Below are 15,451 nucleotides of genomic sequence, written 5' to 3' on the forward strand. Positions count from 1 at the left end.
AAAATAATTTGCACAAAATTAGAATATGAACATGAGAGTAATGAAAAATATTTCATCACAAATTTGAACTCAATACCTTTGGTCTGGCAAAGTGAATGGTATACTTAAGTTTTCATTTCCAATAACAGGACTTTCCTCCTCCAGCACATTATTTGAGCTTAAACTGAGATCATGAAATTCAGAACCACCATCTTCACTGTATTTATCATGAAGTTGCACATCAGATGCTGCTTCTAACCTTTGAAACAACTCATTTTCATCAAGTAATGTGTTTTCTTTATTAACTAAAACATTTAAGTCATCTAATACTTGTGAGTGGCATGCTCCTGCACTAGGTTCTACATCTATACCGCACAGTGGGTCTAATTCAGAGAGTGAGTATATGTTGGCACCACTTTCTTTGTCAGTTATTGGATCCACAGTAGAATAGGACACCTCTGTAGTAACCAGCAGATTCTTTGCAGTCCTGCCTTGTGAAAACTGTGTATTTTGCTTTCTCAAACTGTGCAATTGTGATAAATCAATGTTAGGATTTTCAACTAAGAGAGACAAGTCCTTAGCCTTCAGTTTACTTATTGATGCTTTCCGCTGAGTAGAAGAATTCTCGGTAACTGAAAAACACAGAAAGACAAACATAAATGCAAACCAGTTACACCAAATAAGCTGAACAACACAAGATGTGTTTATATAAGGATCCAAAATGCAGTGTTGTCCATTATTTAACATATTTTGTTTTCAGAATGAGATTTTCACTCTGCAGCAGAGTGTGCGCTGATATGAAACTTCCTGACAGATTAAAACTGTGTGCCTGACCGAGACTCAAACTCGGGACCTTTGCCTTTCGCGGGCAAGTGCTCTACCATCTGAGCTACCGAAGCACGACTCACGCCCAGTACTCACAGCTTTACTTCTGCCAGTATCTTGTCTCCTACCTTCCAAACTTTACAGAAGCTCTCCTGCGAACCTTGCAGAACTAGCAGCCCTGAAAGAAAGCATACTGCGGAGACATGGCTTAGCCACAGCCTGGGGGATGTTTCCAGAAGCCATGGCTAAGTCATGTCTCCGCAGTATGCTTTCTTTCAGGAGTGCTAGTTCTGCAAGGTTCGCAGGAGAGCTCCTGTAAAGTTTGGAAGGTAGGAGACGAGATACTGGCAGAAGTAAAGCTGTGAGTACCGGACGCGAGTCGTGCTTCAGTAGCTCAGATGGTAGAGCACTTGCCCGCGAAAGGCAAAGGTCCCGAGTTCGAGTCTCGGTCGGGCACACAGTTTTAATCTGCCAGGAAGTTTCATATTTTGTTTTGTATGTAACACAGATTGCGGACAACCAAATTAATGAATGAGAAAAGAGTGGAGACAAAGGACAGAAAAGTTGAATGGGAAAGTCAATTACAGACAATCATAGTTACATATATCAAAGAATAAACCAGCAACTGCTGAGTTCAAGTATGAGAACCATACTCAACACCATAATCAAAAGCTAATACATCATACTAATGGGCAAACTAAATATGTGTAAACACTGAAAAAATGAACATAGGTGACAAGAATTAACTGCTTACGTACGGCAAATACACAAAGTAATGTAACTCCTTGTGAACAGAATATACAACAGACAAATTGAATACATGATGCACACAAGTACAAAAACATAAAGGCAGTATTTTTAGTCTTTTCCTGCAGTTGATTTTACGTGCTTCTCACACAAATGCAATCATTCTGATAGATGACAGTGGTTCAGGTGTTCAGTTGGGTTGATTTTCCATTCTGAAGACTCATTTAGCTATCTTCCTTGAGTACTGTAAACAATGGTGTATTTTTATTGACTGGACTCCAATGAAAAACATACATTCTAACTGAGTATTCCACACATTTGCAGCACTAGGTCTCATATCTTGTAATGTAGTCCCTTACAGCAAACCACATAGCTTTCTCAACATTATGATTACCAACTGCTTGTTTGAAGTATACTATGGAAAAAATAAACAGACCAACTTTCTCAACGACGGCTTCCACAAGGATCTGCAATCACACTATTTTATTCAATCTTTATAAGATAAGCATTTCCAAGTTGCTATGTTGCAAGTTTCAGAATGCAAACAATCTTACAAATTTCATCCCAGAATAGAAAGATCAAGAAGTTTGAAAGTGAACTAATGAAGGGTGTAAGCAAACAGAATGAGTATTTCAACAAATGGTGACTACTGTCACTTTGCTTTGTTTTAATTATTCATAAGCACATTTATTTGATGCAGATAGTTACGGAAGGTTTAACATCTCATCAACAAGAGGTAATTAGAAATGGAGCATACACTAATTTTTTGAAACAGATGGAGAAGGAGATTGGTATGAGGAATCGATATGGTGACCACTCTGAGTGACTTATGTAAACAACGAAAAGCCTAAATATCGATGGTTAGATAGTGATCTGAACGCCAGTCACACCACAAGCAAATTTAGTGCTTCAACAATTGTGTGACCTCATTTGACACTTACAGTGCAGGGCACAAGAAATTAATTTGGGGTGGCTGACGTACAACAGTGATGGCACAACAACATGGTCACTAGGTGGAGCTTTTCCAGAAACCAATCTAGATGGATCACATAATCACACCTATGACAAGTCAAGCCCTATCCCAAAGTGTGTGTCTATATATGGTCTGTGAACAGTTAAGTCTGCTGTACACAATTTCAGCTATCAAGAATGGTGAATACAGCAAATGCAATACAACAATAAATCCGTGGTTGGTGTGTGCTGAATCCTTCATAAAAAGTGGTTATGAAACACATGGCCCACATGACATGAGAAATCCAGATAAACTAGCATGGAAAGACAGTGCCTGGAGGTAGACAATTTTCTAGAGCAACGCTTATGTGCCACTATGTGCTGTATCCCCTGGTGACAGGTCACCAATTATTCATTCATGTACTGTGTGTTGCTGAAGCTCTGGCAAGCTTAAGATACTTCCTCTGGTGCTCAAATGAAAACAATCCACAGCAACAGACACTCACCAGGTTGTTTACGACCAAACCTCTAGCAGCCACAATGGTACCATGTGGCACCAGCCACAGACATAAGCAATGCCACAAACAGTGCTGCCACTGAGGCACTACCTCACTTCTGCGGGTCACGTGTCTCCATCGGGTGACTAATTAGGTTTCTCCACAGCCACTTCACATTCCAGGCTTTACGCTGACCATGCAACAGAGTATGCTCTACGCTAGCTAAACATAGTGGTCCATCAATTGGAGTTTCTTTGCCATGCACACTACACTCCATGCTCTATGCCAGCCACACCTAACGGTCCATCAATTAGTGTCTACTGAAAAACACATCACTGCCACTTCCAAATACCAGACCACTGCGGAATGCACTCTTGGCTCACCACTTTGATCATGTGAATCCCAACTTGCACTTTTCACACATGACATACTGAAAGCTTTGAGTCAGGGCAATCAGGTAGATGTTGTATTTCGATTTCCAAAAAGCATTTGACTCTGTACCACACCTACACTTATTGTCAAAAGTATGATCATATGGGGTATCAAGTGAAATTTGTGACTGAATTGATGACTTCTTGGTAGGGAGGATGCAGCACATGGATAGAATGTCATCGTCAGATGTAGAAGAAACTTTGATGTTGCCCCCAGGGAAGTGTGTTCAGAACCTTGCTGTTATTTTGCATATTAATGACCTTGCAGACAATATTGATAGAAACATCAAGCTTTTTGCAGATGATGCAGTTATCTATAATGAAATTCCACATGAGAAAGCTGCAAAAAATATGCAGTCAAATCTTGATAACAGTTCAAAGTAGTGCAAGGATAGGCAACTTGCTTTAAATGTTCAGGAATGTAAAATCATACACTTCACAAAATGAAAAAAACATATTATCCTTAGGCTATAATATCAATGAGTCACAGTTGGAATCAGCCAACTCATACAAATACCTGGGTGTAACACTCTGGATATGAAATGGAATGATCACATAGGCACAGTTGTGGGTAAAGTATGTGGTAGGCTTCAGTTTATTGGTGGAATACTAGGGAAGTGCAATCAGTCTACAAAAGAGATTGCTTACAAGTCACGCATGCTATCCATAACAAGAATATTGCTCAGGTATGTGGGACCCATACCAAATAGGACTAACAAGGGATACTGAATATATACAGAGAAGGGCAGCACAAATGGTCACAGGTTTGTTTAATCCACGGGTGAGTGTCACAGAGATACTGAAGGAACTCAACTGGAAGATCCTTGAAGATAGACATAAGGTATCCCAAGAAAGTTTATTAACAAAGTTTCAAGAACTGGCTTTAAATGAGGACCCTAGGCATATACTACAGTCACCTACATATCACTTGCATAAGTATCATGAGAATAAGATTAGAATAATTACTGAATGCACAGAGGCATTCAAACAGTCATTCTTCCCATTCTTCATATGTGAATGGAACACAAAGAGACACTAATAACTGGTACAATTGGACGTACTCTCTGCCAAGCATCTCACAGTGGTTTGCAGAGTATATATGTAGATGTAGACTTCATATTCAACTCATTTCTGAGCTTACTGCCTAATGGGTCACCATCAGCATTGACTTTGTCCACAAACTAACATTCCAGTGCAATGTCAGTCATTACTTGTTAGGGCATTCCAGTTCAAAGCCAGTAATCACCCTTCTAGGACATTTCAGTGCTTCAACAATTGCCTGTAGGGCTGAACAGAATAGTTCCGACTCACATTCCAAGAAACTATTATTGTATTTTGTTTATTAGCCTAAATAAACTTCCACTGTTATTGGCTTCCTGTCAATCACAGTGTGTTATTCTCCTTGGCCATGAACACTATACTATCACTCATTGATTACAATGCATCTAGCAGCCCATCATTCCAAATTGGAGTGTTCAATCTGTGCTTCTACTATGACTCGATTTTATTATTTATCTGACCACGTACTGCACCCTACAGACATCTCATATTACTTTACTTTTGTCATCAGCTATCCTTATTCGCGTCAATCTCTCCATTTTAGAGCAACACATACCCCCAACATTTTCAGTCAGTGGTTTTCTATTCTAATCTCTAACTTTCACTAAAATTTTTGCCCTCTATGGGTTCCTCAAGTACACTGCCAGACAAAACAAGTGAAGTATTCAGAAAGGGAAGAGGCAACTTCATGGGTTGAGAGGATAAGCAATGTTATTTCACAGGTTACAAAACACAGTCAAATTTATAAAGAACTTGGTAGTACAGGCCCACTTTCAGTATGACATTGCAATTCTCTGAAAGCATGCACCAAATCAGCAGGGAAGAATGTCATAAAGCTGAAGTATCCTCTCCTGAGGCCAGCTGGTTCACACCGGTCATAAAAGATTCTTGATACTGGTACTTACAGAGTGGACTTCCAAACTGCTCCCACATGTTCAACTGGGGACAGATCTGGAGATCTTGCTGCATGCAGAAGCACCTCAACATAATGCAGATTGTTCATAGACACACGTGCCTTATGTGGACAAACATGCCCTATCGCACACACTGTTTTCATTGAACAAGGGGAAATCCAGGACGGAATAAAAAGAATATGAACAGAATAGATTGTTATCACCACATAGAGGAGGCACTGAATGACTGACAGTCACAATGAAAATGGAATACAAACAACGAGGGAGGAAGATTAGGGTCTAAGGGTATAACAACAAGTTGAAGACAAAGTAAAAACTCAGATTGGGGAAGGACAGATGAAGAAATTGGCCCCCTTATTTCCAAATGAACCATATTGGCATCTGCTTTCAGCATTTCTAAAAAACCACAGAAAAAAATCTAGATGGCTGTGAGGGGATTTGAACTATTATCCTTCTCAGTGTTAATTCTGTGTCTTGCCACTGCACTACCTTGTATGCCTATAAGGGGTGAACAGAGAGATGTTCATTTTGAACTCAAAAGGAAGCATGAAACAAGGAAAAATGTACACATGTACTGTATTCAGTGTTGGACAAATGGGTTACAGTGGAACTACATAGTGCCTGTACCACCTTCGGTACTCGGGAAGATTTAATAAAGGCAATGATGAGTTAGACCACTCTCAGTTTTTTAAGTCCACTATCGGTAAATCAGCTCACAGGTGGTACCTCCCTGACTGACAAAAGCAAATTATCAGCAGCAGAGCCAAGAATAAGGTGAGTAGGAAGGATAAAATCATGGTTCAAACAAACGAAACCAGGCTTTATTCCTTTGTGTCATTAGTAAAGCCTCAGTGGGGTGGGTACACAATAAAATACAAGAGCTCATGGAAAACAAAAAGGTACACTCTTTGACATAAAAATTTGGCCTGTGGTCATCTCTGCAGATTCTAAGTCTGCACCGATCACAACACGGGGCAAGTAACATGGCCACGCTGATACTTCCGTAAGTCCAGCTACCTGAAAAATCTGGCAACATTCTAGGCTGTGACAGGTCCTGGAGGAAGTCTCTTCTTATGTTTGAGTTGTTATGACTTACCTGCACATGTGATCTAGAGGTAAATAGTTTGTTGCTCATAGTCTAATTGCAACGTCTCACAGTCAAAACTGCTTGTAGCAACTTTCATCTGAATGCTGAAGTCCAGAATGTAATGGTAGCACAGCTACAATGCATTTCTCTTTCTCACACACCAGTAATAACAGTTCTATGCAGTAACATTTTTGCAACAGATTTCATGACAGTCTGTCTGCCTTTGAACACCACATACATCAGACCTCTCCATGACCCATTTGCTGGTTCCAGGGAGCTGCCACTACAGCGGCACTGTGCTTCCTTGCCCTCTGTCAAAAGCATTAGCAACTGCTCATTGCATTAGAGAGTATAAAATGGTTTACTGTTGTTAAGTAATGCCCCACAAAATAAGTATATTATTTGCATTTCATGTTCAATAGCAATGGAGGCAGATGACCCATTTTTATATGATGGGTACTGTATTAACCAATATACAAGACCTGAATATGGATCAAAATTAATTTTATATTTTCTGATCCAATCAGAATACTTTACCATATTGTTTGATGTTATCATGAATGTTTTGTATCTTATTTCTTTTCCATTTATAGGTGATTTTTCAAGCAATTTTTCATCAGGAATACATATTTTTCTGTCAAGCCACAGTGAGTAACTGTGGTGTAACAAGTTTTACGGCCATTGTTTGATTTCTTTCAGTAAATGTATGTGATAAACTGTGTGAATACCTTGCCGTGCATGCTCTATAGCAATGAAGGCACACTGCACATTGAGGTCCACATAATGATTCATGGAGAACTTAACACAGATCAAAAGTGATATTTAAGGTACTGAAATAGATTTGAACCAACGAAACTGTTCATTTTTTAAGCTACCCATAGTGGAAGGAAGTTGCTAAGGCCAGTGTCAGAAAACCTCTTCAGGGGTACCTAATACCTATTACATGGGTTTAGCCCAGAGGGACAGTATTCACTTCATAACCATTCCCCCAAAATATGGGTCTTTAGTCACAAACAACACAAATTTGTGTCACTGACGGACAAGTTGAAGTTCTTCAGAGACGTCTGCGTACTGAAGTAGCTTGGTATTCATGAGGCATATAGTTACAGCCATTAATAGAGATAACTGAGTCAACCTTGTGGGAAGACTTGATGTGTAAAGATTTTCTTCAGCTTTTGGCAAGAAAAAAAAAATCTCCAAAAACCTGTGATGCTATTAAATAAAACAGAAATCAGGAATCTAGAGTGGATTGGTCTACATCATGATTAGAACTAAGAATTCATGCTGCTCTTGCATCACAAAACGTGTGGAACCACAGAGGTAACACCATGTTGCTAGTAGTGGGTCTCTCTCAGTGCAGAATTGGTCCCTGCGCCTCATACTGAAATGTAAAACACAAGAACAATAGTTACTTAAGTGAAGTATGACATTTGTGGAGTCCAAAAATTAAATTTCCTCTCCCTGTGTCTTGTCTTACAAGAAGGTTAAGTAGCATAAGTCGGCAAAGTGGAAAGGGAATGCTTAGAGAATTTAGTGGAACTATTCAGGACCAGACACAGAAGTAAATGCTTTGTCATAGGGTTGCCAAATATTTACAACTATGTTGCCAAGTTTTAGATTTACTAGGGGCCGCTGTGTAGTGAAATGCTTGTCATGCATATCTTATACGGGCTCTCAGAGTAATCTTCTGATACTTTCTGTCGCCTTTCAGGCTGTCTGTATAGCCTTTCAGGCTGTCTTCTAGATTTAATCTAGAATTGCTCATTTTTGAAGATTTCTGACATGGGAAGGGAATGTTAATGATGGTATATTGTAATTTCTGTGGAGGGATAGCAAAACTGGTGAATTTAGTTACTGCTCATGTTGCATATGGCATGTGAAATTTTGTGGTGTATAACTTCCATCAAGACTACAATTTCCCTGAAATACAAATGAATAAAACTCTTAGTTTGATAGTTTGCAATGAAAATTATTTCAGTGGAATAAAAAGTAGTTGAAAATCAATCTTGCCCCACACATCATGATATAATAAGATGTCAAACACTTTGCACTTTGAAACTGACTGTCTCTGTGTGTAGTCTTGTGCCACATGGAAATAGAATTTCGCAACTACCATGAGAATGCCAAATTATACTGGTGGGGGTGGAAGCAAGAAGAATTGCAGTTAACTAATTAATCAATGCCATGCAGTAATCAGTTCATAGAAGGATTCAGAAGAGAAGAACCTGAAAATTATGGTCATTAACTAAACCTTAAATGTGGGCTGTGTGCAATTCTGTGACTTCATAAGTTTTTCATTTTGAGATCTATACATACTAGCTTGTTCATAGCTGTCATAATGCTACCTTCTAATTTAGTCCCTAAATGATGAAAAGAAACCGAATCCACAGCACTGATGGTTCCTTCGAATCTTTCCAGTTAATTTTTTTGTGTATTGTTACTTGGTCCTTGCAAGCCAAACAAACAGATGAGTTTCCAACTCATTTCTGTTTTCAATGGAGTAATATACTGATGATGAAGAAATTGATGAAATGTATGACGAGATAAAAGAAATTATTCAGGTAGTGAAGGGAGATGAAAATTTAATAGTCATGGGTGACTGGAATTCGTCAGTAGGAAAAGGGAGAGAAGGAAACATAGTAGGTGAATATGGATTGGGGGGAAGAAATGAAAGAGGAAGCCGCCTTGTAGACTTTTGCACAGAGCATAACTTAATCATAGCTAACACTTGGTTCAAGAATCATGAAAGAAGGTTGTATACCTGGAAGAATCCTGGAGATACTAAAAGGTATCAGATAGATTACATAATGGTAAGACAGAGATTTAGGAACCAGATTTTAAATTGTAAGACATTTCCAGGGGCAGATGTGGATTCTGACCACAATATATTGGTTATGAACTGTAGTTTGAAACTGAAGAAACTGCAAAAAGGCGAGAATTTAAGGAGATGGGACCTGGATAAACTGAAAGAACCAGAGGTTGTACAGAGTTTCAGGGAAAGCATAAGGGAACAATTGACAGGAATGGGGGAAAGAAATACAGTAGAAGAAGAATGGGTAGCTCTGAGGGATGAAGTAGTGAAGGCAGCAGAGGATCAAGTAGGTAAAAAGACGAGGGCTAATAGAAATCCTTGGGTAACAGAAGAAATATTGAATTTAATTGATGAAAGGAGAAAATATAAAAATGTAGTAAATGAAGCAGGCAAAAAGGAATACAAACGTCTCAAAAATGAGATCGACAGGAAGTGTAAAATGGCGAAGCAGGGATGGCTAGAGGACAAATGTAAGGATGTAGAGGCTTGTCTCACTAGGGGTAAGATAGATACTGCCTACAGGAAAATTAAAGAGACCTTTGGAGAGAAGAGAACCACTTGTATGAATATCAAGAGCTCAGATGGCAACCCAGTTCTAAGCAAAGAAGGGAAGGCAGAAAGGTGGAAGGAGTATATAGAGGGTTTATACAAGGGCAATGTACTTGAGGACAATATTATGGAAATGGAAGAGGATGTAGATGAAGATGAAATGGGAGATAAGATACTGCGTGAAGAGTTTGACAGAGCACTGAAAGACCTGAGTCGAAACAAGGCCCCGGGAGTAGACAACATTCCATTAGAACTACTGACGGCCTTGGGAGAGCCAGTCATGACAAAACTCTACCATCTGGTGAGCAAGATGTATGAGACAGGCGAAATACCCTCAGACTTCAAGAAGAATATAATAATTCCAATCCCAAAGAAAGCAGGTGTTGACAGATGTGAAAATTACCGAACTATCAGTTTAATAAGTCACAGCTGCAAAATACTAATGCGAATTCTTTACAGACGAATGGAAAAACTGGTAGAAGCGGACCTCGGGGAAGATCAGTTTGGATTCCGTAGAAATGTTAGAACACGTGAGGCAATACTAACCTTACGACTTATCTTAGAAGAAAGATTAAGAAAAGGCAAACCAACGTTTCTAGCATTTGTAGACTTAGAGAAAGCTTTTGACAACGTTAACTGGAATACTCTCTTTCAAATTCTGAAGGTGGCAGGGGTAAAATACAGGGAGCGAAAGGCTATTTACAATTTGTACAGAAACCAGATGGCAGTTATAAGCGTCGAGGGGCATGAAAGGGAAGCAGTGGTTGGGAAAGGAGTGAGACAGGGTTGTAGCCTCTCCCGTTGTTCTTCAATCTGTATATTGAGCAAGCAGTAAAGGAAACAAAACAAAAATTCGGAGTAGGTATTAAAATCCATGGAGAAGAAATAAAAACTTTGAGGTTCGCCGATGACATTGTAATTCTGTCAGAGACAGCAAAGGACTTGGAAGAGCAGTTGAACGGAATGGACAGTGTCTTGAAAGGAGGATATAAGATGAACATCAACAAAAGCAAAACGAGGATAATGGAATGTAGTCAAATTAAATTGGGTGATGCTGAGGGGATTAGATTAGGAAATGAGACACTTAAAGTAGTAAAGGAGTTTTGCTATTTAGGAAGTAAAATAACTGATGATGGTCGAAGTAGAGAGGATATAAGATGTAGACTGGCAATGGCAAGGAAATCGTTTCTGAAGAAGAGAAATTTGTTAACGTCGAGTCTAGACTTAAGTGTCAGGAAGTCGTTTCTGAAAGTATTTGTATGGAGTGTAGCCATGTATGGAAGTGAAACATGGACGATAACCAGTTTGGACAGGAAGAGAATAGAAGCTTTCGAAATGTGGTGCTACAGAAGAATGCTGAAGATAAGGTGGGTAGATCACGTAACTAATGAGGAGGTATTGAATAGGATTGGGGAGAAGAGAAATTTGTGGCACAACTTGACTGGAAGAAGGGATCGGTTGGTAGGACATGTTTTGAGGCATCAAGGGATCACAAATTTAGCATTGGAGGGCAGCGTGGAGGGTAAAAATCGTAGAGGGAGACCAAGAGATGAATACACTAAGCAGATTCAGATGGATGTAGGTTGCAGTAGGTACTGGGAGATGAAGAAGCTTGCGCAGGATAGAGTAGCATGGAGAGCTGCATCAAACCAGTCTCAGGACTGAAGACCACAACAACAACAACAACAACAATATACTGTTGGCTTAAAGCTCTCTCTTAGATCAAAATCTGATCTAAGGTGCAGGTGGAGCGGGCTACAGGTATCCGTGAGGACACAGAGCTGTCCATGAAGTTCTTCATATTGCTAGCGCAGTGGAGACTTGGAACAATTGCTAACATTGTTTGGCACCTCATGATTGTTCACTCACTTTCAGGATTGGTGTCGAGTGATTCTACTACATTCTTTAAATATTCTCTTTTCTTACTGATGAAGTAATCTAAATAGTCATTGTGTTTATAGACACTGCAATTGTAGATTTAATTTTTCAGAACCTAATAAGGTAATTCCACACAAATATTTCAACTGGTTTTGCATTTCATGTTGTTAACTGTCTGTATTAACTACCATGAGAGCAATGGCAGAGCACTAAATGGAGTGGTGTCATGTTTGCTCCAAAGCACCATGCTTGTCTCGTGATCTAAGGCAATGGTAGTTGCTGGTTCAGATGTCATTGTACTACCAATGAAGATCAATTCAGCTTTTTTTTTTCTTAGTTTCATTCACTTTTCATTTCCATTGTTAATCATCAACCTTCATCTGTAAGGTAATAAATTTTATTCATTATTAGTTTGTTATTGTTAATCATTCACTCACAAGAGATATCTTATCCATATTTGGTACTGAGCACATGATCGACGAATTTGGAAAAATGTTTCACCACCCAGAATACCCATTGTTTACCTCAGTATCTCGTTTCCAGGGCAACTGGAAAAGCGCAAAAACAATCAGTGCCAATGGGAAGCCGGTGACACAAGCAGAACTCTGCAAAAAATTTTGTTTATTTAATACCGTATATAATACTGGGCAGAAGAACATGCACGAGTGAGCCAACGGATGAAGGAGTACTGGAGAAAAGGAAAGAAGAGAACTTTTGAAAGTGAAGGAAGTTGTGTAAATGTAGCCCATAGACGGCTGTAACGAAAACAAATAAATAAATAAACTGTATGACTGATAAATTCATGTTACAGTATATTACTCAACAATCGAATAGGTAGTATGAACTCTATCCCTGCTACAGATAGCTACGATTAAGTTACAACAACAATAGTTTACCACTGACTCATCTGCTGGTTGTACTGTTACAACTGTAAATAGAACTGTACTGTATTTATTGGTCCTGTTGTCTACAAAGCAGCTTATGCATAAGACATTGGACAAGTCAAGTTATAAGCATACAACTGAAAGTCATTCGTAGGCCTACTTATTTAAGCTTACAATAATACACTTTATACATAGGTATCTATATAACACACTTCATAAATTTAAATATTCTTCAATGGAGTAAAAGCAGTGGTGCTATAAATGTGACTTTAGAGATTTACCAAAGGTATTCACCTCAGTAATAGCTTTTATGTTTTCAGGAAGTTTGTTATAAAGCTTAACTCCCATGTGAAAAGTACCTACCTGGCACAGAGTTGTGCTGATTTGGGTTATATGTAAGTTTCAGTATGTCTGGCAAAGTGATCATGTACATCACAGTCTGCAGTCCTTACCTATTACATTTATTTTAATGAATGAAAGGGTTTCCATAATGTATACACATGGTAATGGAGGAATACCAGATTTCTTAACAGAGGTTTACAGGAGTCTCAAGGCTAGCACCCAAACAAGAATCTAATTGCTCTTTTTTGAAGTTTTAAAGTGCTATTAGCTGTTTTAGAATTTCCCCAGAAAGAGAGCCAATATCTAAGACGAGAATAAAAGCAGGCATGATATGCTTTCATTACTGTTTTCTCACTACAGCATGATTTTAGTGAGCAAAGAAGGTAACATGTTTTGCTCAGTTCTGCATTGAAATATTCAATATGATTATTCCATTTTACATTGCTCTGTAGCCAAAGTCCTAAGAATTTGGTTTCAGTACTGTTACCAACTACTTCGTCATTGATGGAGACCAATGGGATAAACATGTCCCTGTTAGGAGCATTGTAGAATTTTAGTGCAATGTTATTTTTTTACTATTTATTACAAGCTGATTATTCTGTGACCAGCTGCTAAGTTGCTTTGTGACCATGTTTACTTTCTGCTGTAACTGTCCATGGCTGTCTCCTTTTAGTGGAATTGTGATGTCATATGCAAATATGATTGTTTTATGTGCAACAACATTTAAGATTAGATCATTTATGTACAGAAGGAAAGAAGGAGTCCCATTGCTCATCCTTGGGGTACACCGCATTTAATTTGTTTATAGCCAGTTAAATGTTCAGAGACAGTTTTTAGTTTGATATTTCTGTGCTTGATGCATACTGTCTGCTTACGATTAGCCAGGAAGGAACTGATCCAGTTGTTGGACAGACCACGAATACCGTACGTTTCAAGCTTTGATAGCAGAATTTTATGATCCACCACATTAAAAGCTTTTGACAGGTCAATAAATACTACTGTTGATTCTTATTTTTTGTCCATCAGGTTTAGGATGGAACTGATGCACTCATAAATAGCAGTTGCCGTTGACCTCTTATTTCTGAATCCATGTTGATCATTACATAGGATGTTGTTTTTATTTATAAATTTCTTAAGAGGAAATTGTGATGGGTCTGTAGTTGTTTACATTATCTTTCTCATTTTCCTATATACTGGAATAACTTTTGCTGTTTTCAATACAGCAAGGAAAGTGCCTGCCTGAAGTGAGGAGTCACGTAAGTTCGTGAGTATTTCAATTATGTTTGATGCACTCTTCTTTAATATTGTTGCAGGTGCACCATGAATGCCTGCAGATCTGGAATTTTTTGGTCCTTTCATTGTTTTAGCTACTTCATCTTGTGAAACAGAACTGGTATACATTGATCCTCTACATGCACTTATTTTGTATACGTTTGCCTGGGTGCTCTTATGTAAGTTTGATTGTAAAATATTATCAGCAACACACGAGAAAAAATTATTAAATGTGCTGGCTACTTCTAAGGGATTTGTCACTTTTTTTTGTTTCCTGTGACAGTGTTATATTTTTGAAAAGATTTTTTATATTTTCCAGATTCTTTTTTTTATAACACTCCACGTAGCCTTTGCTTTATTAGCTGAATTATAAATGTTTTCACCATTATGCATTATTTTTGCTGCTTTTGTTACTTTTCTTAATATTTTGGAGTATTTTTTATAGTATGAGCATACTTCAGGTGAGGAATTTTTTGGGTTATATACTTCATGAAGTAGTTCTTTTCTTCTGGTGAAACCCTTATTCCCCTTGTGATTCAACTGCTGGTTCTAGAGATCCCCCATATGGTTACAGTTTTCAGTGGGAACGCAATTTGAAAGAAATAGGTTAATGTATCAATGAAGATGTTGAATTTTTCATTTACATTGTTCATTTTGTACATTTCCGACCATTTTTCTTTCTGTAATAAGCTGTTTAATTGGTTTACATTATCTTGATTATAACTTCTACATGAGGTTCTTTAAAGACATGTTATTAATAATACTGCCTTTTACTTTTATGCTTAATATTTGAGCAAGATGGAAGGCTAAGTTTGATGATAATTTTGTTCTGGTGCTGTTCGAATGAGTTATGCCAATCAATAAATTAGGGTTTATTATGGCTTTATTTCCCCCCCCATGAACCATGGACCTTGCCGTTGGTGGGGAGGCTTGCGTGCCTCAGCGATACAGATAGCCGTACCGTAGGTGCAACCACAACGGAGGGGTATCTGTTGAGAGGCCAGACAAACGTGTGGTTCCTGAAGAGGGGCAGCAGCCTTTTCAGTAGTTGCAAGGGCAACAATCTGGATGACTGACTGATCTGGCCTTGTAACAATAACCAAAACGGCCTTGCTGTGCTGGTACTGCGAACGGCTGAAAGCAAGGGGAAACTACAGCCGTAATTTTTCCCGAGGGCATGCAGCTTTACTGCATGATTACATCATGATGGCGTCCTCTTGGGTA

At 38.6% G+C, this 15,451-nt stretch overlaps 1 protein-coding gene across 1 annotated transcript in view; it reads right to left on the reverse strand.

Moving 5' to 3' along the window:
* LOC126457511 (DNA-directed RNA polymerase, mitochondrial) overlaps positions 1 to 15,451 on the reverse strand; it is a 293,196-nt gene that overhangs the window by 256,060 nt on the left and 21,685 nt on the right. The window contains exon 3 of the mRNA XM_050093848.1: positions 77 to 611. Coding sequence (XP_049949805.1) covers positions 77 to 611 — 535 coding nt within the window. The remainder of the gene's footprint in view (positions 1 to 76; positions 612 to 15,451) is intronic.

The sequence above is a fragment of the Schistocerca serialis genome, chromosome 2 (assembly GCF_023864345.2).
Source record: "Schistocerca serialis cubense isolate TAMUIC-IGC-003099 chromosome 2, iqSchSeri2.2, whole genome shotgun sequence".
NCBI lineage: Eukaryota > Metazoa > Arthropoda > Insecta > Orthoptera > Acrididae > Schistocerca > Schistocerca serialis.